This window comes from Canis lupus, chromosome 3 (genome assembly GCF_048164855.1).
Source record: "Canis lupus baileyi chromosome 3, mCanLup2.hap1, whole genome shotgun sequence".
Taxonomy (NCBI): domain Eukaryota; kingdom Metazoa; phylum Chordata; class Mammalia; order Carnivora; family Canidae; genus Canis; species Canis lupus.
The window spans coordinates 88,179,924-88,205,296 of NC_132840.1; the positions used below are offsets into that span (position 1 = coordinate 88,179,924).

Below are 25,373 nucleotides of genomic sequence, written 5' to 3' on the forward strand. Positions count from 1 at the left end.
TTCCGCGAGATGGGTTACCACTGCTCCATTTTAGAAGTGAGAAAACAAAATATAAGGGTTCAAACAATGTAAAAATTTAAAACAAAAACATATTTTATCCTACCGTATCGAATACACATACCTGGTACTTCCAGCAACAGAAAATAAAGCCCAGCAGCATGAAGGCCATACTGTCGACACTGCACACTGACGCTTCTCGTATGAACGGCTTGAACAAAGTGATAGAACAATGCCACCAGTGCCCTGTGAGAAACACGGTTCTCAATGAAGAAGGACCAAATGCTCTGGGTGGAGGAAGAAACATAAAAGCCAAGAATTAGAGAATGGGAAAATCTCTTGATTTTTCCAAGTATTTAGTACCTTAAAAAAAAAAAAAAAATATATATATATATATATATATACACAACAGACCAACTTGATTCCCAACTATAAATCTTCAAAGGGATCGAAACGAAAAATCAAAATGCAGTATTCAAAATTACAAAGATAAATAAGTATGTAATAAATTTAAATAATTAAATTTTCAAAAATAATTTGTGGATAAGTTTGAAGCATATGTATTTCTGAAATTATCATAGCTAAAAACTATACTAAGACCTTTGGGACACCCTATATTAGTGTTTACTCAGACAAGTTACTCCTCTATCTGTTAAATGTACACAAAACCATTTATCACTAGTTACTAACTAAAGAAATCAGAGCCATTTACTTAAATTTAAATGCTTTATGGGCAATGAGAGCAGGAAAGGAAATACCTGAAAGTTTAGCCCTCAGATTTCAGGAGAGGCCTAAGTGAGAAAGGAAATACACCCTAAACTATAAACCACAATTTTAATAATTATATCATCGTTCCATGTTTTGCCAATTAAACACATGAAGAGGAAATGGGTTATTTCTACAAACCAAACACAGCAGCAACTACATATGGTTTATCCTGGAGTATCTTTAAAAAACATAGGCCCATGAAAGTTCAAGAAATCAGATCTTGTACTTCCTGCTTCCCTGAAGATGGGGAAAGTAGCAGGTAATGCCTTGGCTTGGCCACTCTGCTTAGCATGTGCCACTTTACAGAAGCGCATTCTTCCACGGTGCGCTCTTCCACGGTGAAACTTCTAGAAGACCCCCTCCTACCTTTATAGCAGTTATCTCCTCACTCTTTTTCTTTTTTCTGGCTGATGGGCCTGGAGGCTATTATTGATCAACTGGTCCACAGGGTGGGGGCGGGTCCACTACAGGACTATCCCGGGGGCCACCTCCCCAGCTCCCTGGCCTCTGGCCACATCTGTCGCCTCCCTCTGCTCTGCCGCTTCTTCCACTGGAGCAGTTGCCGTTCCACTCAAACTCCTTCACGTGCATCATGCAGTCAAGGTGCTCGCGGCAGTCCCAGTGGCGCTGCTCAGGCTTGCAGGCCGGGGAGTTGGGGAGGCTGTCCCGCTTGCATTGAGCAGCCGGATGAGGTGGTGGGCACAGAGTGTCGCTGCTGGAGTACCAGCTGCATGGCGTTCATCTGCTGCCGCGGGACCACCATCTCGTGCTCCCTGTGCCCCGGAAACCTTAGTCTGGCGGGAGGTGGGCATCTGCTTGCGGTCAGGCTTCCCTGAGGGATGGCTCACACAGCACCGGCCCAGACGCGCCCCGTGGCTGCAGCACTGCAGACTGCCCACCTCCTCACTCCTAGTGCTACCTCAGCTCTACCCACCTCATGAGGAACTGTGACCTCGTAGGTCACCAGGGACGATCCAACGACCTGTGGCCCAAGCGCCCGTGTCAGGACTCCGCCTGCCCATGACCTCGCAGCACTGGTGCCTGGCTCCTCCCTGTCTTCGGATCAGCGCTCCTCACTCTGGTGCTTGTCTGCAGGCCACCGGCAGTCCTGTCTCTACCCGACCCGGCCCGTCCTGGTCTCTTCCTCACCCCCCACTTCCGCGTCGCTGCACCCGGGATCAGAGGGCTCGCCCAGCCAGGCTGCTGAACTTGCACTTCCCTCCGGGTCTTCCAATGCACACTGCCAGGGACTTCTCCGCGACGATGCCCTAACAGGAGCTCATGTGCAAAAGCCTAAAACTGAACCTGTAATTCCCCACTTAACCAGCAGCCGCCAGGGTTTGATAGCACACGGGCCACATGCTATGCTCTTCCTGCCCCGGTCGTCAGGAACTGTGCGCACAGGTGGCTGCGCTCAGGCCAGCGCTGCCTCCCGGCCCCCGCTGACACCTGTGGATGGCCACCTTCCCGGCCGGGGCTCACCTCTGCAGGGCCGTGCTCTTCCGTAGCGAAGGGCACAATGCCCTCATGTAGTTTAGTGAACGCGCTCAACCCAGTCTCTAAGATCTCTGCTTCCACGCGAGGATCCAAGGGCTCGGCCTCCGTGAAGTCCGCTTCCCACACTGCGTCCACCCATCCTGGGGGAAAGGGCGGTCAAGGCGAGGCTCTCCCAGAGCAGGTAGAGCATCCACGACCTCTGGGCTCGGGGTTGGCTCAGAGAGAGAAGCCCCGGGCCCACCCCACCCAGACCATGTGACACAGGATTTCAGGCCGCAGCAAAGGGCAAAATCCTTCCCTTAAACTGTAACCGACGCTGCGGGGCCGCCTGACCGTCCTAAACATCCGGGGGCGAGCCTCTTCCTATGCACCCTACTCTCCTGAAGAGTTTGGTCACGTACTCCTGAAAATACAGAGAGCAGCGGCCGCACCACAGGCAGAGAGGCAGGCTCCCGGTTGCTTGCGAGCCAAGCCAAGCCGCCCCCCCGCCCAAAACCCTTTCTAGACCCAGCTGTTCTGGGGAGCGGCGCTTCCGAGGCTGAAGCATACGGCCTTCCCACAAGCTCAATCTGAAGAAAAGAGGTTAATAAGGCTGCCTCGATGTCCCTTTGCGAAAATCTCATGAGGAGGCTAATAGAACCGAATACAGTGATGTGTGGGGGAGGACCTGAGGGGAGCGGAGCCAGGAGGGCCTGAGGGAGCACCTGCAGGGAGCGGAGTGAGGAAGGCCAGAGGGGAGGACCTGACGGACGACCTGAGGGGAGGAGCTGAGGGAGCACCTTCGGGGGGCGGAGTGAGGAAGGCCAGAGGGGAGAACCTGAGGGGAGGGGAGTGGGGAGGACCTGAGAGGAGGACCTGAGGGGAGGAGCGGAGAAGAGCTGAGAAGAGGATCTGAGGGAAGCACCTGAGGGGAGGGCCCCGGGGCGGGACCGCGGCCGTCGTGCGCACGAGCGTCAGAGGCGCGCCCCGGCACCACCGGCACCGCCGCCGCCCCGGCCGCGACACGTCCGCCCGCAACAGCGGCCGCGAGCGCCGCAGTCAGTGCTCCGCGAAGCCACAGAGCGGGCGCCGCTGTCGGAGAGCCCCCGGGGAACGGCAGGGGGAGGCCGCAGCAGCCCGGGAAGGAAGCCAACGCCCGGCCGCCCGCCCCCCCCCCCCCGCGTGCCCCTCCCCACACGGGGCCCCTGCGTCCCGAGGGCGCGGACGCCGAGCCCCCCGCCCCGCCCCCGCCCAGGCCGGGAGGCGCCGCAGCCCGGCCTCCCCGACTCTCACAGCCGCGTCTCCTCACCGGGGCTGAGACCCAGCGGGCACCAGGGCTGCAGGCCGCTGCCCAGGGCCAGCAGCGCCACCATGATCCCTCCGCAGCCGGCGAGCGTCCGCGCTGCTCAACTTTCAAAGCTCGCTCCCGCGCGCGCTCCGAGACGCTGCTGCGGACCAATCAGGGCGGGCGGAGCGTCCCGCCGACGAATCATCGCGCAGCCGTGTGCCGCCCGCCCGCCAATCGGCGGGGCCCTGTGCCGCCGGCGCAGAGAACGGGGCGGGCCGACGGCCGGGGGCAGCGCCGCTTCCCAGGCTGACGTCTGAGGTTGGCGCGGCGCGCGGGGGTCGCGATTAAGTCAGAACTTCGCGTTTTTCTCCTCTTATTTCTTTAGCTGGGAGGACGCCGTAAGGAGGAGGAGACGGGTCCTCCCCGTATTAGAGGTCAGCTTTGCCCGAGGCCGACGTTCCCCGTGCGTGTCAGCTGGCGCTCGAACGTTCTGACGTTTCCCGAGGAGCCAAAGCAGTGAGGGAAACCAAACAGGAGCGCCCGGGAAGGGTATCCGCAGATATTTAATTTTACGACACATCTGGCCCGCAGTTCTGCAAAAAGGCCGTGACTGCCATGCCAACTAAGGGAACCACCGGCCCCTCGGTCTACCAGCGCACATGCGCAGTGAGCACCCGTCCTGGGTCGTCGCTGCCTACCAGGGCGCGTGCGCAGTGAGCACAGCTCCCGGGCCGTCGCTGTCTGCCAGAGCGCGTGCTCAGTGAGCACGCTCCAGGGTCACCGCTGTGTACCAGGGCGCGTGCGCAGTGAGCACAGCTCCCGGGTCATCGCTCTCCCAGCGCACATGCGCAGTGAGCACAGCTCCCGGATCGTCGCTGTGTACCAGGGCGCGTGCGCAGTGAGCACAGCTCCCGGGGCGGGGCTGCGAAGGCTGCAGCGGCAGGGCGAGCGCATGCGCGCGGCGTCCCGGGCGCTCCCGGCTGGAGGCTGCGCCGCCCGCCCGCCGCCCCCCCCCCCCCCCGCCCGGAGCCGCCGAAGCGCCTCGGTGCGTTGCACCGCCGGAGGCCGGGGCTGGCTCGCTGTGCTGCTCGGCGCCGCTCCGCACCCGGTGGGCGGCCCGCACGGCCCAGCTCCGTACCCCGCCCCCCGTGCCCTGCCCGCCGCAGCGTCTCCCGGCCGCCCGCCGCTCGGGCTCGCCCGGCGCTGGCGGGTCGCGGGGCGCTGGTCCCCGGGGCGCTGCGGTCGGCCCTGCGCCCTCGCCCTCGCCCTCGCCCTCGCCCTGCGCCCCCCGCCCCGCGCCGAGCAGCGGGCCCGCCGCCCCCGGCCCGGCCCCGAGATGAGCTTCTTCGGCTTCGGGCAGAGCGTGGAGGTGGACATCGTGCTCAACGATGCGGAGAGTAGGAAGCGGGCCGAGCACAAGACGGAGGACGGGAAGAAGGAGAAGTATTTCCTCTTCTACGACGGAGAGACGGTCTCCGGGAAGGTGAGCCTCGCGCTCAAGAACCCCAACAAGCGGCTGGAGCACCAGGGCATCAAGATCGAGTTCATCGGGCAGATCGGTGAGTGCCGCGCGCTGGGGGTCCGCGGGCCGCCGCCGCCTCCTCGTCCTCGTCCTCCTCCTCGTCCTCCTCCTCTTCCTCCGCCTCCGCGGCCTCCTCTTTCTCTGCGGCCTCCTCCTCTTCCTCCTCCTTCTCCTCCGCGGGCCCGGGCGCCGACGGGGGGCGGGGGCGGGGGCGGGGGCGGGGGGGCGGCCTGCCTGGGCCCGGGTCCCCGCGCTGGCCGGGGCCCGCCGTCGCCCCGGCCCGAGGTGACAGCGCGGGCGAGGACGGGGTGGGGGCGGCGCGGAGCCTGGTGGTGGGCGCCCCTGCGCCTCCAGCGTGCGCCCGGCTCTGCGCCCTGCCTCCCGGATTTCCCAGGAGATGCTCCTGCCTGCAGGTGGGTTTGCGGGGGAGGCCCTGCCGCCTGCCGCCTGCCGCCTGCCGCCCCTGCCTTTGTCTGCACATCCGCAGCGGGTCCCGTGTGCCCCGCTGACTTCACTGCCGCCCGCCTTCCTTTTCTGGTGCTGGGACGTGGGAGAGGGCTCACCACCCTTCTCCGGCCTCGCCTTAGCTCTGGGCTCCCAGTCTTGGACCTGTTTTGGGAAAGAAGCCCTGCAATCTTCCATCTTCCTATTTTATGATGTTTCTAAGACTTCTTTATTAGAATGCTAGTTTTCGGTTGACTGATTTTCGCCTTACAGACAAAGGAATGGTCCAAGCCTAAAATTTAACGGTCAAGATTTCTCAGGGCTCTAACAATCTTCAAACGTGATTATTAATAGTTAAACCTGGACAGCAAGAAGCAGTAATGATACAGAAGATTTGGGAGCTGCCAAAGTATGGCTGGCTGTCCCTAATTCTATTTGTAGTCTTGTGTTTTAAAAAACTAGGTACTTCTGAAATAAAGGGTCTTTCTCGTTGGGTCAGGAGTAGATTCATGGTAAATACCCATGTGTGCTGAAAAAGACTGGCAAAGGATTCATTCGTGTAGCACCAGGCTGCAGGTGTAACCCTGTTCTTACAGACTTTCTGGGAAATACTTTCTCTCATATCACTAGAGGTCAGAAGAGAATCTGTTCTCCCATTTTCCAGGGCAGGGAGACACTGGCACACGTAGGAGGAATCCTGGAAGAAGGAGTCCCTCTGTGGCTACTGCTCATTTGGGAAAATGAAATGAGATCATCAAAGACTGGCTGATCACATAGGAAACTTTTTTGTTCTTTTAAATCCAGAATACGAATGGCCTCTTATGTACCAGAAAGGGACTGAAGAGTGAGTTTCATACTTTCTTCTCTCCTGCCTCTAGGCTGGATAGGATTTCTCAACAGCAGTACTGTTTACGTTTAGGGCCTGATAATTCTTTGTTGTCGCACCATATTAACCTGGCCTTGACCCACCAGATACCAGAAGCACATCCCCAAAAGCACCCCCAAAGATTTCTTGAGATGTTGCCTTTTGTCCCCTGGAGGGTAAAAATCACCCCTAGTGAAGGACCACAGGGCCAATAGGATGAATCCAGAGTATTTTATGCTAAGCGTAATGTAGGAGATAATCGAGGAGTGCCTGCTTACTTAACATCCGTATTTTCAAGTAGTTTTAAAGTTCCTGCATGGATTCTTTGGATCTGTAACAGGAGCATAACACCTGTAGTGCACATTTTACGCTATCACTCCACGTGGTGATAGCTCAATACATGAAGATAACCAGAGTGTCCCCTACCCCAACAGTGTGAAGTGAGCTGTTGGGGCGGGGGGGGGGGGGGGGGAGGGGGGGGGGATGGAGTCAAGGCCTCCCTCTAGTCTGAGCAAAAGGAAGTTGAGGGAGCTGCTTGCTGTACCTGCACTGCCTGGCGGCTTGTCTCACTCCTTGAATCTAGGACAGCATACCTGCTGGCTTTTCTCCCAGCCTTTCAGCTTCCACTCATACCTCTTCCTGAGCCTCAGAGCACGGTGAGCTCTCCACCCGTGACTTTGAGGAAGCCGTGCGCCTCTCTGGGCCTCCCTTTCTCACCTTGACGGCGGCAGTAACAATGGTGCCTTGTGAGAATCCTGGTGAGCTGTCAAGGGGTAATGCTTCCTGCACTGTATGGTCCATTTGTGTCAACAGTCTACTGGTCTGGGAACCAGAGAGCGAGGCTAGTGAGTAACTTTGCTGAGGTTGCGGTAGTGCGGTTTTCTCCTTCGCTGCATTCTTTGACTGTGAATGAAGTGGGCGGAGCTTTGGTCAGGCTCCTAGATCTGGCTCTAGAGCGCTGTACGGTATAGTATAGGTCTTGCTGTATGGCGCACCATTGGGCTCTGCCTCCCTTCCTCGGTGAATTCCATCTTCACTCAGAAGTGTTCTTATAAACCCTAGTCTCTTGGATTTGATTCCTGTTTCCTTCCCGCCTTCCTTCCCTCCTGTGGACTGGTTCCACAGCTTGAAAATCAAGTGCCTTATGTAATTAGCTGTCTTAGGATTCATTTCTTTGTCCTCCTGATGAATGTGTACTTGTCCCACCTGTGTATTCATTAGAAGGACAACCTGGTACATGATTGAGAGTCATGCAAATAGGGTGACCTAAATTAGGCAGGGCTCAGTTTATAAGAGCACAGTCTTTCCTAGGGTCTTGGGAGGACCGGAGTTAATATACATGATGCACGGGTCTTGGCACACACAATAGGTATTCATAAAGGGGAATTAAGATGATTATTGTCATTTTCTCTTTCCCTGTTAAGCCTGATCCATCAAGAAGTTTCCAGGCACTAGACGTTTAAAACCTGTCACCTTGGGGTCACCCCAATTCCTGTGCAGACGGTCCATGGGGAATGTTTGGGCCAGGTTAGCCTTCCCTTTGGTCTATCTGTCTGACTTCCGTTGTCTTCTCCCAAACGGTGTGTTAGCCCAAGTAGAAACCTGTGTAAGGGACTCTCCCCGGTGTCCTTTCAGAGACGACTGTTTGGCTCTCTTGCATTCCTCTGTGGACCCCACTCCTCACAGTGGCCCAGACCCTGCTCAGGAAAGCACCTGTGTCGGTCTTGGTTTAGAGGTAGGCGGGAACAGGAACAGGGATGACCTTTGTTTCCTGTCCTTTCTCTACAGCTTGCTCTGGCAATCTCATCTGTACCCATAAGTTCTGTGTCTCTTTATATTCTGATGACTCCCAGCCTCTTTCTTTGTGCTGACCTGAACTCTCCCGAGCTCCACGCCTGGGTCTAGGCACCTCCACCTGGATAACTCACGGGGCCCCCAGAAGCACATCCAACACAAAAACCTCTTTCTTTCTCTGCTCCGGCCCCAGCCCTGCCTCTTGTCCTGTGTGTCCCACTGTGGCCTGTGTCACCTGCATCCATTAACCTTAGGAACCCAGAAGTCTTCTTAGACTAACAACTCCTCCCACGCGCTCAGCCCACTCTCCAGCCGCTCTCCTGCATCCCCAGTCTGTGCTTCCTCTCCTTGCCTGTGCTGCTGCCTTGATTCTCTTTCTGTGGCCACTGTCCTTCAGTCCATCTTCTGTAAGAGTGAACTTTCTAAGAGCCACTTCTGACATTGTCAGTCCCCTCCCTAAAATTCTGCTCGTCAAGTCCCTTTTGGTCCGAGAGCAGAAGTGTATACCCAGCTCCATCCCGAGGAGCCCCGCCCTTCTTCCCCACCTCACCTCTCCCTTCCCCTTCACCCTCACCTCTTATAGTTTTGTCAAAATATGTTCCTTCTAGAATCTTGGCATCTTCCCTTTGTATGTGAACATTTTTCTGCAAGCTCTGACCTTCCACCAAGGCTCTCCCTCGTCCTTGAAGTGCCCAGCATACCCCTGACAGCCTTCCCTAAGCTCCCCAGGCTGACCTTAGCCCTGCCCCTGTTCTTCTACAGGCCTCCTGGATACCTCCTTTTCAAGCAGGATATGACAAACTTGTGACTTTTTATCCCCCCCTGGTCTGCCTTCCTCACTAAATTCTGAGTCCCCGAAAACCAGGGACTGCCTTCAGTGCATCATCAGTGTGCTGGCTAATCTGTCGTCTCAGAAGCTAACATGAAGTAGGTGCTCGATAAATACTTGCCAACTGGATATGTGCTCACATCTCGGAATTTATAGAAGCTGTTTTCTGGACCTTTTTCTCAACTCCTAGATAGACCAGAGTTACTTGAATGAAGGAAAGGGGGAGTGTAGATTTGCCTTGCTGACTGTTAAGAGGCAGGGCTTCCTGCTGGCACTTGGGGCAGAGGCATTGGTAAGCAAGGTGTGGCCCTCACCCTGGGCCTCTGAGAGCTAAGATGACTCACTCACCAGCAGGCACCTGCGCACGGCCTCTCCACTGGGAACTAGGATGCAGAAACATTAAAGCTCCTGTCGGTTCACTTGCTGTTGCACATTTCTTTGATCACATTTTCTTATGCCAAATTTGAGGCTGGTTTTTCTGTGTACGTAAGAAAATAAGAGTTGTCAGACCTGTGATGCACTCAGTTCTAGATCAGCTCCTTGGATGTCGCAGTCTGAATGTTGCCCCTGAGAGTGTAAGAAGACCTGCCTTACTCACCTGTGTTGTGTATGTTTTCTCTTACCCTCAGTATGATTTTGAGCCACGTTGGCTTTCTTCCTGCGCCAGTGTACTTTTTCCAGTGGCGTGGTCTGTTGTAACAAAGCTGACAGATAGGTGGGGAGGGCATCTTGGGCATCTCCCACGTCGCTCTAGCATGGGAAGGCCCACTGTTTTTAGAAAAATACAATGTGGTGGTGTCTAAGAAGCACGGAGGGAAATTTTATAATTGTTAGAGGGAGAGACCATTTTTTAGCTGGACTCATTTAGGGAACTCTAACACAGGATGGAAGGCAGAGCTGGGCCATCTTGGAGACTAACGGGGTTAAATAAACCAAAGGTGATTGGAAGGTCGATCTTACAAAGGATGGTAGATACGAATAACCCTGTTCTCCAGAACCAAATAGATTATATCTGGATTTTTTTTAAGTTTTTGTTTTTGTTTTTTAAGATTTTATTTATTTATTCATGATAGACATAGAGGTGGGGGGCAGAGACACAGGTAGAGGGAGAAGCAGGCTCCCTCTGGGGAGCCCGACGCAGGACTCGATCCTGGGTCCCCAGGATCAGGCCCTGGGCTGAAGGCAGCGCTAAACCACTGAGCCACCCAGGGATCCCTTTACAAGGTTTTTAAAAGTAATGCCACTGGGGGCACCTGGGTGGCTCAGTCAGTTAAGCGGCTGCCTTGGGCTCTTGGCTCAGGTCACGACCATGAGGTCCTGGGATCTGGCCCTACGTCTGGGCTTCCTGTCCAGCTGGGAGTTTGCTTCTCCCTCTCCTTCTGCTCTCCCCCCATCCCCCTCACCCCCCGCCATTCATGCTCTCTCTGTCAAATAAATAAAATCTTTTAAAAAAAAGTAATGGCACTGGATGGATCTGAACCCATCAGTACCAGTCAAGCCTATACTTCTAAAAACTCCAGGGGCTTTCTTTTAATTCATTAACCCGTGAAAGGCTAAGTAAAAGGCACATTGAGATGAAACAGATTGATTCTGGCCTATTAGTGAGTTGTTGCAGGGCTGGAACAGAGCTGCGCCTTGCTGGGGACGGGCAGCCCGGAGGTGTTCTGCTCTAGCAGGTGTGCCAGCGTCCAGGAGATGTGAGTGGAGGTGGCGGCGTGAATCTTGACTGGTGGGAGATAGTGGCTGGGAAAACTGGGATGAAGATGGGACTCTTGGAGGTGTCTTTGCCTTTGCTGGCTTAACGTTTCTTCCAAGACCTGCATTAAGCTTGGACCAAAAACATGGTCCCAGCCCAGTAGCAGGTCTCAGGCTGTTTCCAACGATGACCGGGTGGTGCAAAGCTGGCTCGATTTCCTTCCAAAGTGGCAAATTCACTCCTCGGCCGTTGGTGGCAAGTTTCATCATGAAAACATCCTGACTATAAAAGTCACTTCCTCCTGTTGGATCAAGAAAGAGGCTCAAGACAGGGAAGTTACCTTAACAAAAAACATGGTCAGTTCCTATTTCTAGCTTGAGGTGCCTGATTGCTGAGGGCTTTGGAGGTTGGGGGGAACAAAGATGACTTGTCACTGCATCTTTGGGATAGAATACAGGCAATTTATAGCCTCTTGAGGGCCCAACCTCTTGCTAAAACAGCCTTGTAGTTTCTGTTCTAATTTATGTGAGAGGAAACCAGATTTTCTGGCAAATAGCAAAGTATGGCTGCTATTTCTGCCGTTTTGCACCAAGTGTTTGCAAGAGCATCGCAAATGGCATCACAAATGGCTTATAAATTATAAATTAAAAAGCCCAGTCCAGCTGCACTCAGACTACACGCTGGCCACTCTCCTGTGACATTTAATGTAGGAGCCGATACTAACATCATCCAGGAGGAAAAGCACAAGGGAGAACGTGAGGTATGCAGGGAAGGACAACCTCTCCTACCCGAGGGCCACTGCCGGGTGTTGGGGCTGCCTCAGCCAGAACGTTGCTAGGATTCTCAGACGGGACGTCTGCATGCTCTCGTGCTCTCTGAGCGCTCGTGAGTCCTTCTCTGTTTTGTTTCTTGTGTTGCCTTTGGTCTTTGTGATCACAATTGGGTATTTTTCCATCTTTTTCTCAACTCTGCGATTTCTCACTTAAAGTTCATGGACATTGGGACTCTGCCTGCTTCTGTCCCCTGAAACTGTGGCAAGAATCCAGTGCTTGGGAGCTGAAGCACCAGGTCCACCCGGGGCTGAGGGGCTACTTCCCACGGAGGCGTCAGGACCATCGACAAGGCCCAGTGAGAGTAAGCGAAGGAGCCCTTGTCACAGTGGCTCTGTTCCCACCCGATCACTGGGCTTCCTTACATTTACTGGGGGACACAGCCGTTGGATCTTAAAATAGAAGCAGTGGATTGCTCACTTTTCCCTGTCCTTCCCGCCGGAGGTTGTACGTGCGGTCTCCTGTTTAGCAACTTGGTGGATTATTACTCACTTCTCAGAATGCTGCCTGCCACTGATTCCATTTAGTATTTGGAAGAGAAGGTGGATCGTTTGTGCTATAAAGTGGATGAAAGTGTAACCGTAGGAAGTGAGCAGCAAACTGCAGTCACGGAATACGACGTAAATGCATACAGAAGTGGCGGCGGTACTTTGGGATTAAACTGCACGATTGCTGCCTTCCTGAGTCGGATGTATCTTAGGACAGAGCCCTCTGTGCTGCCCTGTGCTGTAGAAGCTTCCCTGCGGGGGAAGAGGGCTCCCTGCGGAATAGGCTTGTCAGGAGCAGCTCCCAGGGCAGCAAGGGGTTGATTTCACACTCAGCCTGAAAGCGCCACTTGAAACCGGCTCCGCTTCTGGGCACAGTTCTCCCCTGGGGCAGGGCTGGGCTCCACACTGCTGGGCCTGGAGCTGCAGGCCTGATCAGAGGTGCCCCAAGCACGCGCAGCCCTGCCGCCGCCCTGCTGCTCAGCTGGTACCTGAGGGAGGGGGCCTGCCGCGCTCTGCAGACTCGGAGCCAGACTCGGAGCTGGCCCACTGGCCCTGGGCCGCCTCTCCCCTCTGTGGGCCTGGTTCCGTCTCCAGGCAGCCAACGGCGGGAGGGCCGAGCGCACGCTCCCTCACTGGCTTCCCTGCCGCAGCAGCATCAGCGAAGGACGAGTCCGGAAATGCCTGAGGGGCGGCGCTTGACTGCAGTGTGGCCCTGTGCGCGCTGTCGGTCTCTGCACAGCCAGGTGCTGGGGGAGCCAGGAACCGGGGGAAATAGACCGTACCTCTAACGACCACACATATAGGAATGTTAACACTCGAGTCGGGGATCCCTGGGGGCTCCGCGGTGTAGCGCCGCCTTCAGCCCAAGGCGGGATCCTGGGGTCCTGGGATCGAGTCCCGCGTCGGGCTCCCTGCCTGGAGCCTGCTTCTCCCTCTGCCTGTGTCTCTGCCTCTCTCTCTCTCTCTCTGTCTCTCTCATGAATGAATAAATAAAAATCTTTAAAAAAAATTTAAATAGTGGAGTACAAATACGGTAAATTGTAACATTCAAATGCCACAACTATTTCCAGAGGAAGATGAATCTAGAACAGTTCTTCTCAAAGTGTGGTCCCTGGACGAGCAGGACCAGCATCCCCTGGGAACTTGTTAGACATGCAGATTCTTGGGCCTCACCCCTGACATTAGTGGCAGGGCTGAGCAATTGGGTTTTGACAAACCCTCCTATTGATTTTGGCACTTACTGAAGTCGAGAAACCCCTGATTTAAGGGAAATAACGCTAAAACTTCTGCGTCAGCTTGGCCATGTGGATTCCTCTCCAAGGGATAGGAGCGCCTAATGTGTTTCAGGTGTTTGCTGTCCACTGGGTACCGTTCTGAGTCCTTTACTCTTAGAGTCACTTCCTCTAATTCTTACAGAGCCTTGCAAAGTGGGTTACGCTATTACTCCCACTGTACTAGATCATAGAAATAGATTCGTCCTTGCAGGAAAGCCGCTCTAGTCTCAGCTCCGCAGCCACCTCGGAGACTCGGAGTGTCATTTGACCTTGCTGTGCCTCAGTTTCTTTCTCTGTAAATGGATGACAAGGCCTCTCCCAGCTAGTTCCAAAAAGTCATTATAAGGATGACATGATTAAAGAACTGTGAATAGGTGTTCAAAAGTTAGAAATGTTTTTAAAGCAATGTCATATATTTGATAGCAGCTCCCCGATGTATCTCTCACTGAGATCCTTCCCTGATGTGCTGCGCGCTGTGCTGCATGTGGGGTCACGGTGGTTTTTACTGTGCCGCTGGATTCCTCTGTGTAAAACTGAAGTGTTTCGAAAGTAGGGAGGAAGGTCATACATGGAGCATGCAGTGAAGGAGCAGGATCAGGAAAAGGGAAAGGGAGTCAAAAACACGGGTGGCTGGGGAGGTTTGTCTTGGGGGGAGGTCTCTCAGAAACAGGGATCCTGCGTCCTGGAGCCTCCTTGCCAGGCCCCGTGTAGTTCGGGGTCTGGTAGTGGATGCTTTCTCTCCAGAGCTCTACTACGACCGCGGGAACCACCATGAGTTTGTGTCACTGGTGAAGGATTTGGCCCGGCCCGGAGAGATCAGCCAATCACAGGCCTTCGACTTTGAATTCACCCACGTGGAGAAGCCGTATGAGTCCTACACAGGCCAGAATGTGAAGCTACGGTAAGTTGTGCTTGCTGTCCACCAACCTTCCCCGGCAGCCGTCCACATTCCTGAGGCCTTTTAGACGGGGAGCACGAAGGGAGGGAGGTGGGAGCCGTGAGTGGTGTGCTGGTACGTGGCTAATAGTGGGCTCTCCGGGAGGAAAAGCCCTGGTCTGCAGCAGTTGTCAGATTCTGTAGAGTGACTGTTTCCACCATGGCCAGTTGCAGGCTCCTGACCTGATGTTCCTGATGACAGAGTTAGGGAGAGACGTACAGTAGCCACCTTCACGTAGCTAGACGTAAATTCCCCCAAGACAGAGAGAATTGTAAAATGTAGCAAAAATATTAGGAAGCAACACATCTTTGGTGTTACCTTCGTTTTTCATGTAGTCTTAATTATAAGTTTATGTAGTTTAATTTTAAATAATTGCTATGTTTAACAATCAGTTTTTTACATTCCTAAAAATTCAGTAGTCAGCCTTTATACCCCGGTACCTGCTGTCCCCCGCGTACCGGGGCTGCAGTTCCTCAGTCCAGCCCTGCCACACAACAGCGGTGTGATCCTGAGCTCTGTCGCTCAGCTTTCTCCCGTGAAAAGTAAGATAGATTTGGATTCTAGTTCTAGATCAGCCCTCCATCTTTTGGGGTGATGGGGAACATAAAACATAACACAGTGTGACGAGTTCTTAAAAAATTAGTGAACACAGTTTAAGTACGTAGGACTGTTTTTAGTGTTTTCAGTGTTCCAGTTTCTGAGGATGGTGACGGATTCCAGGACCTCTGGGGTAAAAAAACAAAACAAAACAAAACAAAAAAAAACAAAACAAAATCCAGAGAAGCTCTAGAGTCTTGGATGTAACCTGAGATTAAGTGATGTCACTGGGATACAGCAGACGTCCTCTGTCACCCCGGACACCTGCTTCCAGGTCTTGATGCTGTCTTGTCAGATCAGCCGTCTTCATCACCTTGAGGCCTGGTGGTGCGGACTACAGCAGGGCCCTCCGTCCCCTTCTCTCTCTGGTCTCCCCTCTTCATCAGAGGAGTGAGTGTAGGCCTTGCAGAGAAGTCCGAACACTGGCATTACTCAAACTAGAGGCAGCGTTTCAGAATCGCACTCAGAAAAAGCTGCAGAACTGTGAGGAAGACAAGCTACTAGTCACTGAAGCCTGGCTGCAGGATTTACTATTATTTAATTTCATTTTTTTGCAGTGCATTGCTCTTAAATGTTTTTAAGTCAGAAAGAAAGGTATTGAAAAGAGTGGTGATTCCTCAGAATATTAAAAATAGAATTACCGTTTGATCCAGGATTCCCACTTTTGGGTACATACCCGAAAGAAATGAGAACCAGGACTCAAACACAGATGTGTATACACACACTCATAGCAGCCTGTTCACAGCAGCCAAAAGGTGGACATACCTGAGTTCCATCAGCAGGTGAATGGATAAACAAAATGTGGTGTATACATTTAGTGGGATATTACTCAGCCTTAAAAAAGGAAGTCCTATCATATGCTACCACATGGATGAACGCTAAAAGCGTCATGCTAAGTCAAATTAGCCAGTCGTAAAAAGACATGTACTGTGATTTCACCGCAGTGTGAATGTACTTAATGCCACGGAACCATATACTTAAAAATAATTAAGATGTTAAGTTTTGTTATATATGTTGTAGGGGAGGAGAAAACCATGTTTCCTTTATCTGCCTTAGGGTCATCAGCTGAAGCCCCGCAAATCAGATTGCCAGAGAGAGGCAGGCTGGGGTGATTCCCGTGTGTGTGTGTGTGTGTGTGTGTGTGTGTGTGTGTGGCGCATATGCCTGGAACTCCGGGATGGCTAATGCGACAGGGCGCTTAGGACGTGGAGCTTATGTAAGCGTCTTAACAGGAGAGTGATGATTTTATAGAGAAGTGACAAGACAAAGGAAAGGGACCGAGCTTCTAGGGAGGACAGATATGTGGGAGAAACAAAAGAAGGGAAAGAGTTCTTTCAGCAAGATCTGTTACGTGGATTTCTCCGGTGCGGTGTGGGCTAACAGTGGTCTCTGGTGAGGAAGACCCTCCTGTTCTTCCTGGTGGAGAGTGGGGAAGGACGGTTTTTCTTGTGTCTGCTTCTTGTCGGTTGTGTTCAGCTCAGTACGATCATTGTGCCAGAGTGGCATATTTTCGGGTGGTATACTCGGAACTCCTGTATTTTACCACAAAAAATAGAAGGTGGGACATCTGGGTGGCTCAGTGGTTGAGCACCTGGGGGGCTCAGGGCATGATCCCGGGGTCCTGGGATCGAGTCCCACATCGGGCTCCCTGCAGGAACCTGCTTCTTCCTCTCTGTGTGTCTCGTGAATAAATAAATAAAATCTTAAAAAAAAAAAGAGAGAAGAAGGTGTTGCTGTCTAGTTAGATGAAGACATTAGGGTTCATGGTGAGAAAGTGAGGAGTCAAGAAGGGAAAATTAGTTAAGGGCTTTGTGTACACGTTGATTCCAGATTAAGGGCTGTACCCTACTGCTTGGGCGGAGGGAACACATGGAAAGATCACTCCAGACTCCTTTGTTTTTATGTGGGAAGCAAAGGGCATGGGGTAGTGAGAACAGGACCCCTCCCGGGCGCCATCCCCGACTGTCCATCGGGCCTGGGGAGCCTTTGGGGGATTGAGCAGTCTGGGCTTTTGTACAAACTCAAGAGAAAGCCTTCACTGGAGGGAGATAAGTTGGAAAACGTGGATGATGGAGATGCCAGGCTCCCATGTTTGAGTCCCTGGAGGCAGGGAGGGCTGTTATTGCCTGTGTCCCCGCAGAGTGGAGACCTGTGAGCTGTGGCTGGACATCCGGACGGAAGCCCCCTCCCTCCCGCATCGCACCCAGGGTGCAGGCAGTCTGCCGGCCGGCGGGGCAGAGGGTCTCGAGAGACCGGGTGCTGTCGGGAGGCGGGGAGGGTTGGCGAGGCCGCAGATGCCCTCTTAGGCCGGAGGTAGGAAACAGTACAAGGCAGAGAAGGGAGACAGTGTCGTAAGTCTTGACTGGGAAGGCTGTGCTCTGAGTAGAGTAAAAGCTGTGTCTTCCACGGAGGGGCGCGAGGCTGGAGCCCCGAGCGACTAGGAAAGGCTGGGGACACAGGAGGTCCTGGAGAACAGGCGGAAGTGCCTGCGGTGGAGCGTGGGCCAGGCCACGCTGAGGGGAGCCTGTGCGTACTGAGCTGGCGCGCAGCCTTCTGCAGGGACACCTGACCCGTGATGGGGGGGGTCCCTGCAGTCACTGGGTGGCAGCGTGGGGAAGTCAGAGGGGACGGCGGTGCCAGAGCCCGGACGGGCAGGCAAGGCACGCTGAGCTGGCAGGCGCTGCCCTCTGCTCCAGCAACCCCTCCCCGGGATCCGACATTCAGACTTGCCCTCACTTCCGCTGCCCGAGGGCCCTTTGGTCTCTCCCTGTAGCTCTGATTCCTCCACCTGGGTCCGCACCTGCTGTGTGTGGTCGGATTTCTGTGTGGAGGCCGCTCCCCAGTGGGCTGTGGGCTGCCCCAGGGTCTGGCCTTTCGTCAGTGCGTAGCGGTAAGTGGTAGCTGAACGGGGACATTAGCTAAGTGCGGACAGCTCACGGACTTCCTCATTCCCTCCTGTTTAGCTTGAGGGACTTGGAAGATGCACACTGATCGTGTGAGATGACCAGGCTTGCAGGGGGCAGCGTGTAAGACCCGGTGCCGAGAGCCGGCGTCAGCCCGAGGGAAGCCCGTACACAGACCCGCGGCAGGCAGTGGCCAGGGCCAGGACGGCATTAGGATAACTTTGGGGTGGGGGGGACAGAGAAATCGCTTCTATTTAGGGCAGTGCTCTGATCCCGGAGGATGGGCTCGAGAAGGCCCTTGAGGGGAAGGTCCTCGAACACCCTGGAACTGTAATTGCAGAATTTTGTAAGTTCACGTCTTTCTGGGAGGGGACTCTGGGAGGAATCACAAAGCCGCCCGTTAGGGCTTCTCTCTGTGGGTCTGCTGGCGCGCAGACGGGGGCAGCGTGCGGGCACTGGGAGTGTTCCTTTACGACACGTCCACCTCCTGCAGGTATTTCCTTCGAGCCACCATCAGCCGCCGCCTCAATGACGTCGTCAAGGAGATGGACATCGTAGTCCACACCCTCAGCACGTACCCAGAGCTGAACTCCTCCATCAAGATGGAGGTGGGGATCGAGGACTGCCTGCACATTGAGTTTGAGTACAATAAATCCAAGTAAGTACCCGGGGCCCCGCGGTGTGGAGCCCAGGCCTGTGCTGGGGGCAGGCAGCTGAGCGGGTACTGGGAACATGGCTGAGGCTGCAGAACGTAGACCGGGAGGCCGAACCTCTTACTTACACTAAGCGTAAATCAAGGAGGGACTTTGAAGTTACACGTCGCACATTGTGTTTCAAAGTCAAGCTAAACTGACTTTACAGCTGTTTGTTTGGATCTAGATACAGCTCTTCCTTTCTGCTGATCAAAATAATCTCCAAACCCCATTCCTGTTAGCGCTCGTACCCGCTGTACAGTGTGTCTGGAAATCCACGTGCACACCAGCCTAGTTTGCTGCATCCTCCTGAACTTTAGTGAATGATAGCCAAGAATGCCTCTTTATAGAGGTCTTTAAATAATGTTAACTGGCAAGTTGGGAAGCCAGGAATGTTTTAACTGTGTTTGCTGTCCAAACATGGAAACGTTTAAGTGCTTGTAAATCACGAAACCTACCAGCACTTCAAAGACCTAGCACAGGCATCTTTCTTTTATTCATGAGAGACATAGTGAGAGAGAGATTGAGAGGCAGAGACACAGGTGGAGGGAGAAGCAGGATTCCTGCAGGGAGCCCGACGTGGGACTCGATCCCGGGACCCTGGGATCACAACCTGAGCCGAAGGCAGACACTGAGCCACTGAGCCCCCCAGGCGTCCCCACAAGCATCTTTCTTTTCAGTATCAAACGTTCCTGAAAGTGTTTGAAAATCAGCAGAAGTAAAAGTGTATTCAGAGTTAAAACAAGAAATTAGGAGTCTAGGGCTCTTACTGGGCAGACACTCAGGTCAGATCCACTGTTACCCAGGGGTTCAGGGCAGTGGGGCTGACCTGTTGGCTCTCCTGTGAAGGGTTGGAAATAGGGCTTTTCAAAAAACTAGCAACGTATGTGCTTCCTAGAACAGGGGTGAGGGGGGGCCTGTTTGTTCCCCTGCCCCCTGGCCTGGAACCACTCATGACCCAGAAGGGCTCCTGCTTGGCTGGGCCCCACATGTGGACTGGGGTGGGGCAGGCTGGAGGGAGGTTGGTCTGGGCCAGGCAGGGACATACGAGCAAACAGCCTTCTTTGCCTTCCTCCTCAGTCTCCGGGCTCTGGAAAGGAGCCCACCAGCAGTGCCTGCCCAGCCAGCGCTCCCGCCGCCTGGTAAAAAGGGGTGGCCGGGAGGCAGTGCCACCTTGTAGGAGCTCAGAAAGCCGTCGGTCAGCAGTGTGCTCAAGACCAAGTGTGGTGTGAAAGGGCCAAGAGAGTCCATCCCATGAGCTCGGGCTGGATGCTCAGCCCCTTCGTGCCCTCTCAGAGGAGGCCATGCTGGGCAGGGCTCTGTCTACTGGGTGGGCCTAGAGCACAGTCCCATCCTGCCACTAAGATTGCCCTTGCGTGAAGGTCAGCAGATGTTAACATGTTTGTGCCTTGGCTTTCTCCTCTGAAAAGTGGAGACAGGGTAGTGGGGTTTAAACATAGAAAACATGAAATGAAAGAAGAGCAGGGCGCAGGATCGTGGGCCCTGCACTGGGGTTTCTCACATGTTAATGTTTCCACATAGCATTTCATTTAGAATAAAGGAAAGTTCTGTTTACCAAAGTTTGAAAACCCCTAGAATCTATGATCTCTCAGCATTCCTTCTTAAATGCTTGGAGCAGCCTCCATTCTTAGGTTATCTACTGAGTGCGGGTTTCCCAGTTAGACTGTAAGAAGAAAGGCAGCATGAAATAGGGCGGACGCAGGCCTAGGAATTGGGTACCTGGGCTCACATCTCTGTCCCCTACTCAGATCCTGGTTCAAGTGTCTGTCTTCTTTGAACTTCCTCTTCTTCACCCGTAATATGTGGAGGTTAAATCCTGAAGTCCCTGGAACACCCTGTCCCATGAATCTGAGCTTCAGATTTGAAGATTTTTGTCTCTGCCTGATACAGGGCTGTGCGTGCGCAGACCACTGGTGCCCCACGCTGACTCAGAAACTCTTGGAGGGTCAGAACCGTTGTTAGGCATGGCCAAGTCCACAGCAGCTCCCAAGCACCAGCCGTGTGAGCAGGGCGCAGGGAGAAGGTGCTGATGGGGTGTGAGTGATGCCTGCATCTTGCTCTCCTGCTCTTCCCTGGACTGCTCTGCTGCAGGCTATTGAGGGCCAGTTCCCAGAAGACCTGTTGTGGAGCTCAGGGAGAAAGAGCAAGACCTGGATTGGTGGGGCTGTCCTCCCACAACTCAGGACACCTAAAACAACACATACACAAACACAGAAGGTATACAAGAGTTTAGAGTGCTGGGGAGATAAGTCGGGAGAGCAAGCGTGAATGGGCGTGTAACCTGCAGAAAGAACATCCTGCGAATGGCCTGTGGAAGAATGGGGAAGTTACAGAAGTCACTGGGATCCCAGTAAAGAACATATTGGGAAGTCATTCTGCAAGGGCAGTTGTAAGAACGTGGGCGAGTGTGGCTGTCACTCCATCTTCAGCCACCCCACGTGGCAGTGTCCCCTCCCCTGAAACCTGGGAAACCTGGAAACATGCAAAGTTGAGCTGCTGTACTCACATCTTACTCTCTGGGCTTTCTCTCTCCCAGATACCACTTGAAAGATGTTATTGTAGGAAAGATCTACTTCCTGTTGGTGAGAATCAAAATCAAGCACATGGAGATAGATATCATCAAGCGGGAAACGACAGGCACAGGCCCCAACGTGTACCACGAGAACGACACGATAGCCAAGTATGAGATCATGGACGGGGCGCCCGTGAGAGGTGAGCACCCAGGCACCCAGCCCGCAGCAGCCTTACCCGCTCCCCAGGCACCACAGAGTGTTGGAGGGCACGAGGGACTTTAGTGCTAGACTAAGATTCCCTATTCACCTGTCATTTCTCATCTCCGGAAGTTCACTGGGTGCCAGTAAAGAGGACAAGGGCTGATATGTGCGAGCTCCTTCCCCACCTTCACCAGGAGATTGGCCTTGTCTGCCTACGGAGCTCATAGCACAGATGGCATCTCAGGAGCGATGCCTCTTAGAAAACAACTACTACAAAAGCTTGAAAAGTGCTGGTGTAGCAGATACAGTGGGAACATTTCACTACTTCCTGTTGACATTCTCTGTTGCTAGGGACCAAGAGGGTAATGTGGAATAATCACGTGTGTTCCTTACTTCTGGTTCTGGCAAAATGATCCACTCCCTGCATGCATTTGCCAAGTGTAGACAGTCTGGGCAGCCCTAGCAGGTGCCGCAGAGCAGGGAACGGGACAGACGGCCGCCCCACCCACCCCCAGAGCTGACGTGACATCTGGAACGAATGGAGTTGAAAGCCTGGGTGTTTGGGGAACCTGGTTATTTGGGAGTAGCAGTCGTTTTACGTGCTGCTAGCTCTGCAGCCACTGATCACGAGGAGTGTTTTCTTCCCTCCAGAAGTGCTCGGTTATGCCAAGGTTTTATTCAGCTTGTTCCCCTGTGTTCCGTGTGGAAGGAGGAGACCAGGACAGCAGGCTCTTGGGTGTCACCAGGACAGGCCCCCTGGGGGACAGGGCTGAGCGCTCCTGACTCCCCGGGTGTGCCATGTTTTCACCGGCTCTGCAGGGAGAGCCGCTGCTGTTTTCCCTGAGAAGCAAGACAACAGATCATTAACAGCGCATTTATATTTAGCTTTAGACGACGTGATAGGCTTGGCCTCTCTCAGTAGAATTACTGCCCTAATTTCCTTTCACTTAAATTAGGAAGAGCACGGTGTCAGAGCTGGAAGGGCTCAAAAATACCATGTAGTCTGGTTCCACACTTTTCCGCAAGAGAAAATTAAGGTCCAGAGAAAGCAATGGACTAACTCAGCAGTCCTACAAGTTAATGCAGAACTGAGACCAGAATGAGGGTTTTTTCCTTTCCAGAGCCCTCTACCGCCCTGCCAACCCACCTCGGAGCGGAGGTGTATGTTGGGGAACATGCAGTATTTAGGGTGGAGGACGGTGGTACCAAAATTGCTGGGTGACAGGAGTTTGACCCTGGGCCTGTGAACACCCGACAACTAGACGGTGACACGTCCCCTTAAGGGTGCTTGGCCGTAGCGTCCTGCGCTCTTCCTACGCACGGATCTTGGTTTCCCGGCGGTGAGAGAAGGTGCAGCGGGACCTGGACGGGGAGCAGCGCAGTGTCAGGTTTTGCTTCAGCAGGTCACTGAGCTGCCGACTGCGAGTCCCCGACAGGCAGGAACGTTGCCTCAAGTGTGCCGTGAGATGCTCGGGGCGCCTCCCCTGCTGGTGTCAGGAGGGTGGGCTCCGTTGCCCCTTCCCTGACGTGTGCCTGGCCCTCACAGGAGAGTCCATCCCAATCCGGCTCTTCCTGGCGGGCTACGAGCTCACCCCCACCATGCGGGACATCAACAAGAAGTTCTCAGTGCGCTATTACCTCAACCTGGTGCTCATAGATGAGGAGGAGCGGCGCTATTTCAAACAGCAGGTGAGACCCTGACAGGAAGGGCAGGGCCTGGAGAGTTTGCTCGTCTCCACGCCCCCTGGTGGTCCACGGAGGCTGAGCCCGCGGTGAGAACCAGGGTTCCCATGTGACACGTTGAGTCCGCTTGCCCAGGCCCAGGCCTGCGACCCCTCTGCCCTTCGTGCCCCCATTGGGAGCCCCGGGCGGGGGGGTGCAGACAGGCAGCTGCTGACCTGCAGGAGGTTTTGCCAAGATGCCCGGGGAGGGCTGGAGCCCCTGGGCCCCCCCACACGCCTCTCTCAGGGTGTCACATCCCCCCCCACCCAATTCTGCAGGAAGTGGTGTTGTGGCGGAAAGGTGACATCGTAAGGAAGAGCATGTCCCACCAGGCAGCCATCGCCTCGCAGCGCTTCGAGGGCACCACCTCCCTGGCTGAGGCGCGGACCCCCAGCCAGCTGTCCGACAACAACAGCAGGCAGTAGGCCTGGGCCCGGGAGCGGCTGGGCTTCCACCCCAGCAGCCCCGTCTACCATACACCAGCGGCTGGGGCAGGAGGACGGCGCGACGCTCAGCTGACCCGTTACTTGCAACCTGAAAACAAATCGTGTCTTGACTTAAATTCTTTTTTCTGAAGAACCTAAGGGGCCTGGGCTGGGAGGCAGTGTCCTTGAGGTCTGCGGCTGATGTGGGACTAGGGAGAGGGAGCCTCCCGTCGAAGCTGCCCCGCTTCTGCAGGAGGTCCCCAGCGGCTTACTCCCTGTGGCCCCACCCCCTGTCCTGAGTGGCAGGAGGAGGAGATGCCTCTTTGGGAGTCTCGGGGGTGGTTCTTGGAGGTTTCCACACGTGGCCCCCCTCACGGCTGGGACGCAGCCACCTCCCTTCTCCATCTTCTGCGGACTCCTGTCAGGAGCGTCCTGGGACAAGCCTGTGGTAGGGCCTCGCCCGTGAGGGATTCTGGGCAGACTCCTGGGTCGCGGTCACACATGGATGGCAGCAGCCGAGGACAAGCACGGGGACTGGGCTGGTAGCTGCTCACCGCAGGCCGGGTGGCTCGAGGGCGCTGCCGTGTGCTCCCGCAGGCTTCCCTTCCGAGGCCCCGGGAAGGGGCCCTGAGCTCTTTGCTTCCCTGCGATGGATCGTCCTCACTCCCCGCTCTGCCTCCAGTCGGTTCCTGGGGCTTGGGGGCTTCTGGCTGTCGCCCGTGCCCCCCCACCCTTGCGGAGCCGTGGGAGGGAGAGCGCCTCCGCAGAACACCCTGCCCATGACTTCCGAAAGATTCTGCTTGCCAAACTGTCTTCAGCTTCACCACCTGACTGACCCGAATTTAGGACCGTCGAGGTTTTTGTCAAAAAACACACAGAGACTCCGTGGACGTTGTTCTGCTGGAGGAGGCGGGGACTTCCCTGTGCGCTGCGGGCCCGCTGGAGTAGAGATGTCGACGTCCTTTTCTGCCTCACCTGGAGACGACCCCACTGGCCAGTAAGGACCACATCGGGTGGTCCAAGTCCCCCATGATTTGGGAAGCAGAGGGCTCGGTTCCTGTGTCATCTTTCAGTGTGGGACATTCGGACTGTTTTCCTGAGACCGGTGCAGTCGTGGGCCTCTGAGTGGGCAGGGCTCCTGGGGCAAATACCCTGCGCGGACCCTCGAGGTGGACTGGGGACAGCAGAACCAGGGAAGGTAGGTGGCTCCCCCACGCCGGACCCCAAGTTCTGGTGCGATGGACAATCTCCCAGGAACAGGATCACCCAGCTGCTCCTGGATTATCAGGATCAGGCCCGAGTGTCTGGGGAGGCAGGTTCTGTGTTCCTTCCCTTTTCCAGAACATGAGACTAGGCCCCGGCGTGCCTCCCCTAGTAGCTGGTCTTCTAACCAGAAGGGACCGGTCAGTTCCTCTGCCTCCCAGCGGACAACTCAAATTCATTTTCCAACTTACCTAACATCTTAAACCTTTCTTCTGGGAGAACTGGAAGGTAGAATTTGGTTTCATCGTGTCAGGAGCTGCGTGCAGCCAGGTCTTGTTTTCCCTCACTCCGCCCACTGGCTCCTTGTCTGTGCAACCTGTGCAACTGCGGAGGTGGGGGAGGCCCGGCCCCCACCCTCGCCGGTCCCCCCGGGAGTGCGTAGGTACTAAACCGAGCAGTGCAACTTATAATTAAGCATCTGCAGTGTTTACATGTTTCTTAATGTGTCGTCTTTTCAATGGCTGTATTTTAAAAAAAAAAAAAAAAGAACACTTGTTTCAGTTGTGTCTCTGATTAAAGGAAGCCCCTGTGGCTTGGAGGCATTGTGCCCATGGTCCCCAGGGCCTGTGGTCTCTTCTGTCTCACGCTGCGCTACTCGCACCCACCGGGGTAGACTCCCCCCACCCCCGCACCCCCCCCAGCACAGTGCCTGCCCTCTCCACCTCCACGAGGCCACTGCTCAGCAGGAGTGCTTTGTGAATCCTCTTGTAGACCAGCGCGTGCTGAGAGGAGTCCAGTGGTGCCCTCATCTGGCAAGCTGTGCTGCAGCTGCAGAGGGTTCACACCCTGTGGGACCCAGGCAGCTTGGGCGGGTATGGGAGCCTGGGG

The 25,373-nt window shown here is 54.7% G+C and overlaps 2 protein-coding genes and 2 long non-coding RNA genes across 6 annotated transcripts in view; 2 read left to right on the forward strand and 2 right to left on the reverse strand.

Annotated features, from left to right (window-relative positions):
- Positions 1-3,707, reverse strand: part of NCAPD3 (non-SMC condensin II complex subunit D3) — a 60,226-nt gene extending 56,519 nt beyond the window's left edge. The window contains exons 1-3 of one of the 2 annotated variants that reach the window (XM_072822762.1): positions 3,551-3,706; positions 2,248-2,402; positions 122-284 (exon numbers count right to left, since the gene is read on the reverse strand). In XM_072822762.1, coding sequence (XP_072678863.1) covers positions 122-284; positions 2,248-2,402; positions 3,551-3,614 — 382 coding nt within the window. In that variant the 5' untranslated portion in view covers positions 3,615-3,706. Of the gene's footprint in view, positions 1-121; positions 285-2,247; positions 2,403-3,550 lie in introns of both variants that reach the window. The other variant, XM_072822763.1, reaches the window with a different exon arrangement.
- A 1,090-nt stretch (positions 3,708-4,797) lies between these two features.
- VPS26B (VPS26 retromer complex component B) lies at positions 4,798-25,105 on the forward strand. Its single transcript, XM_072822770.1, has 6 exons — positions 4,798-5,088; positions 14,016-14,172; positions 18,202-18,366; positions 20,958-21,133; positions 22,682-22,824; positions 23,136-25,105. Exons 1-6 carry the CDS (start codon positions 4,866-4,868, stop codon positions 23,280-23,282), a joined length of 1,011 nt encoding a protein of 336 aa, XP_072678871.1. The 5' UTR covers positions 4,798-4,865; the 3' UTR covers positions 23,283-25,105.
- LOC140631272 (uncharacterized) lies at positions 6,861-13,006 on the forward strand. The gene is made up of 2 exons (XR_012028908.1): positions 6,861-11,564; positions 11,668-13,006. It is a non-coding gene; the product is annotated as an uncharacterized lncRNA (long non-coding RNA).
- On the reverse strand, positions 18,865-23,285 carry LOC140631271 (uncharacterized). Of its 2 annotated transcripts, XR_012028907.1 has the most exons (3): positions 22,283-23,285; positions 20,928-21,975; positions 18,865-20,609 (listed from the first exon to the last, which is right to left on the reverse strand). It is a non-coding gene; the product is annotated as an uncharacterized lncRNA (long non-coding RNA). The 2 variants fall into 2 exon arrangements; XR_012028906.1 differs by having other exon boundaries at positions 20,928-23,285.
- Positions 25,106-25,373: the final 268 nt, after the last annotated feature.

What these genes read in the sequence shown, in the direction of transcription:
- VPS26B (XM_072822770.1), top strand. Translation starts at nt 4,866, where the DNA reads ATGAGCTTCTTCGGCTTCGGGCAGAGCGTGGAGGTGGACATCGTGCTC. An exon ending in CGAGTTCATCGGGCAGATCG is followed by an intron (nt 5,089 to 14,015) that starts GTGAGTGCCGCG and finishes CTTTCTCTCCAG; the next exon opens with AGCTCTACTACGACCGCGGG. An exon ending in TTTGAGTACAATAAATCCAA is followed by an intron (nt 18,367 to 20,957) that starts GTAAGTACCCGG and finishes TCTCTCTCCCAG; the next exon opens with ATACCACTTGAAAGATGTTA.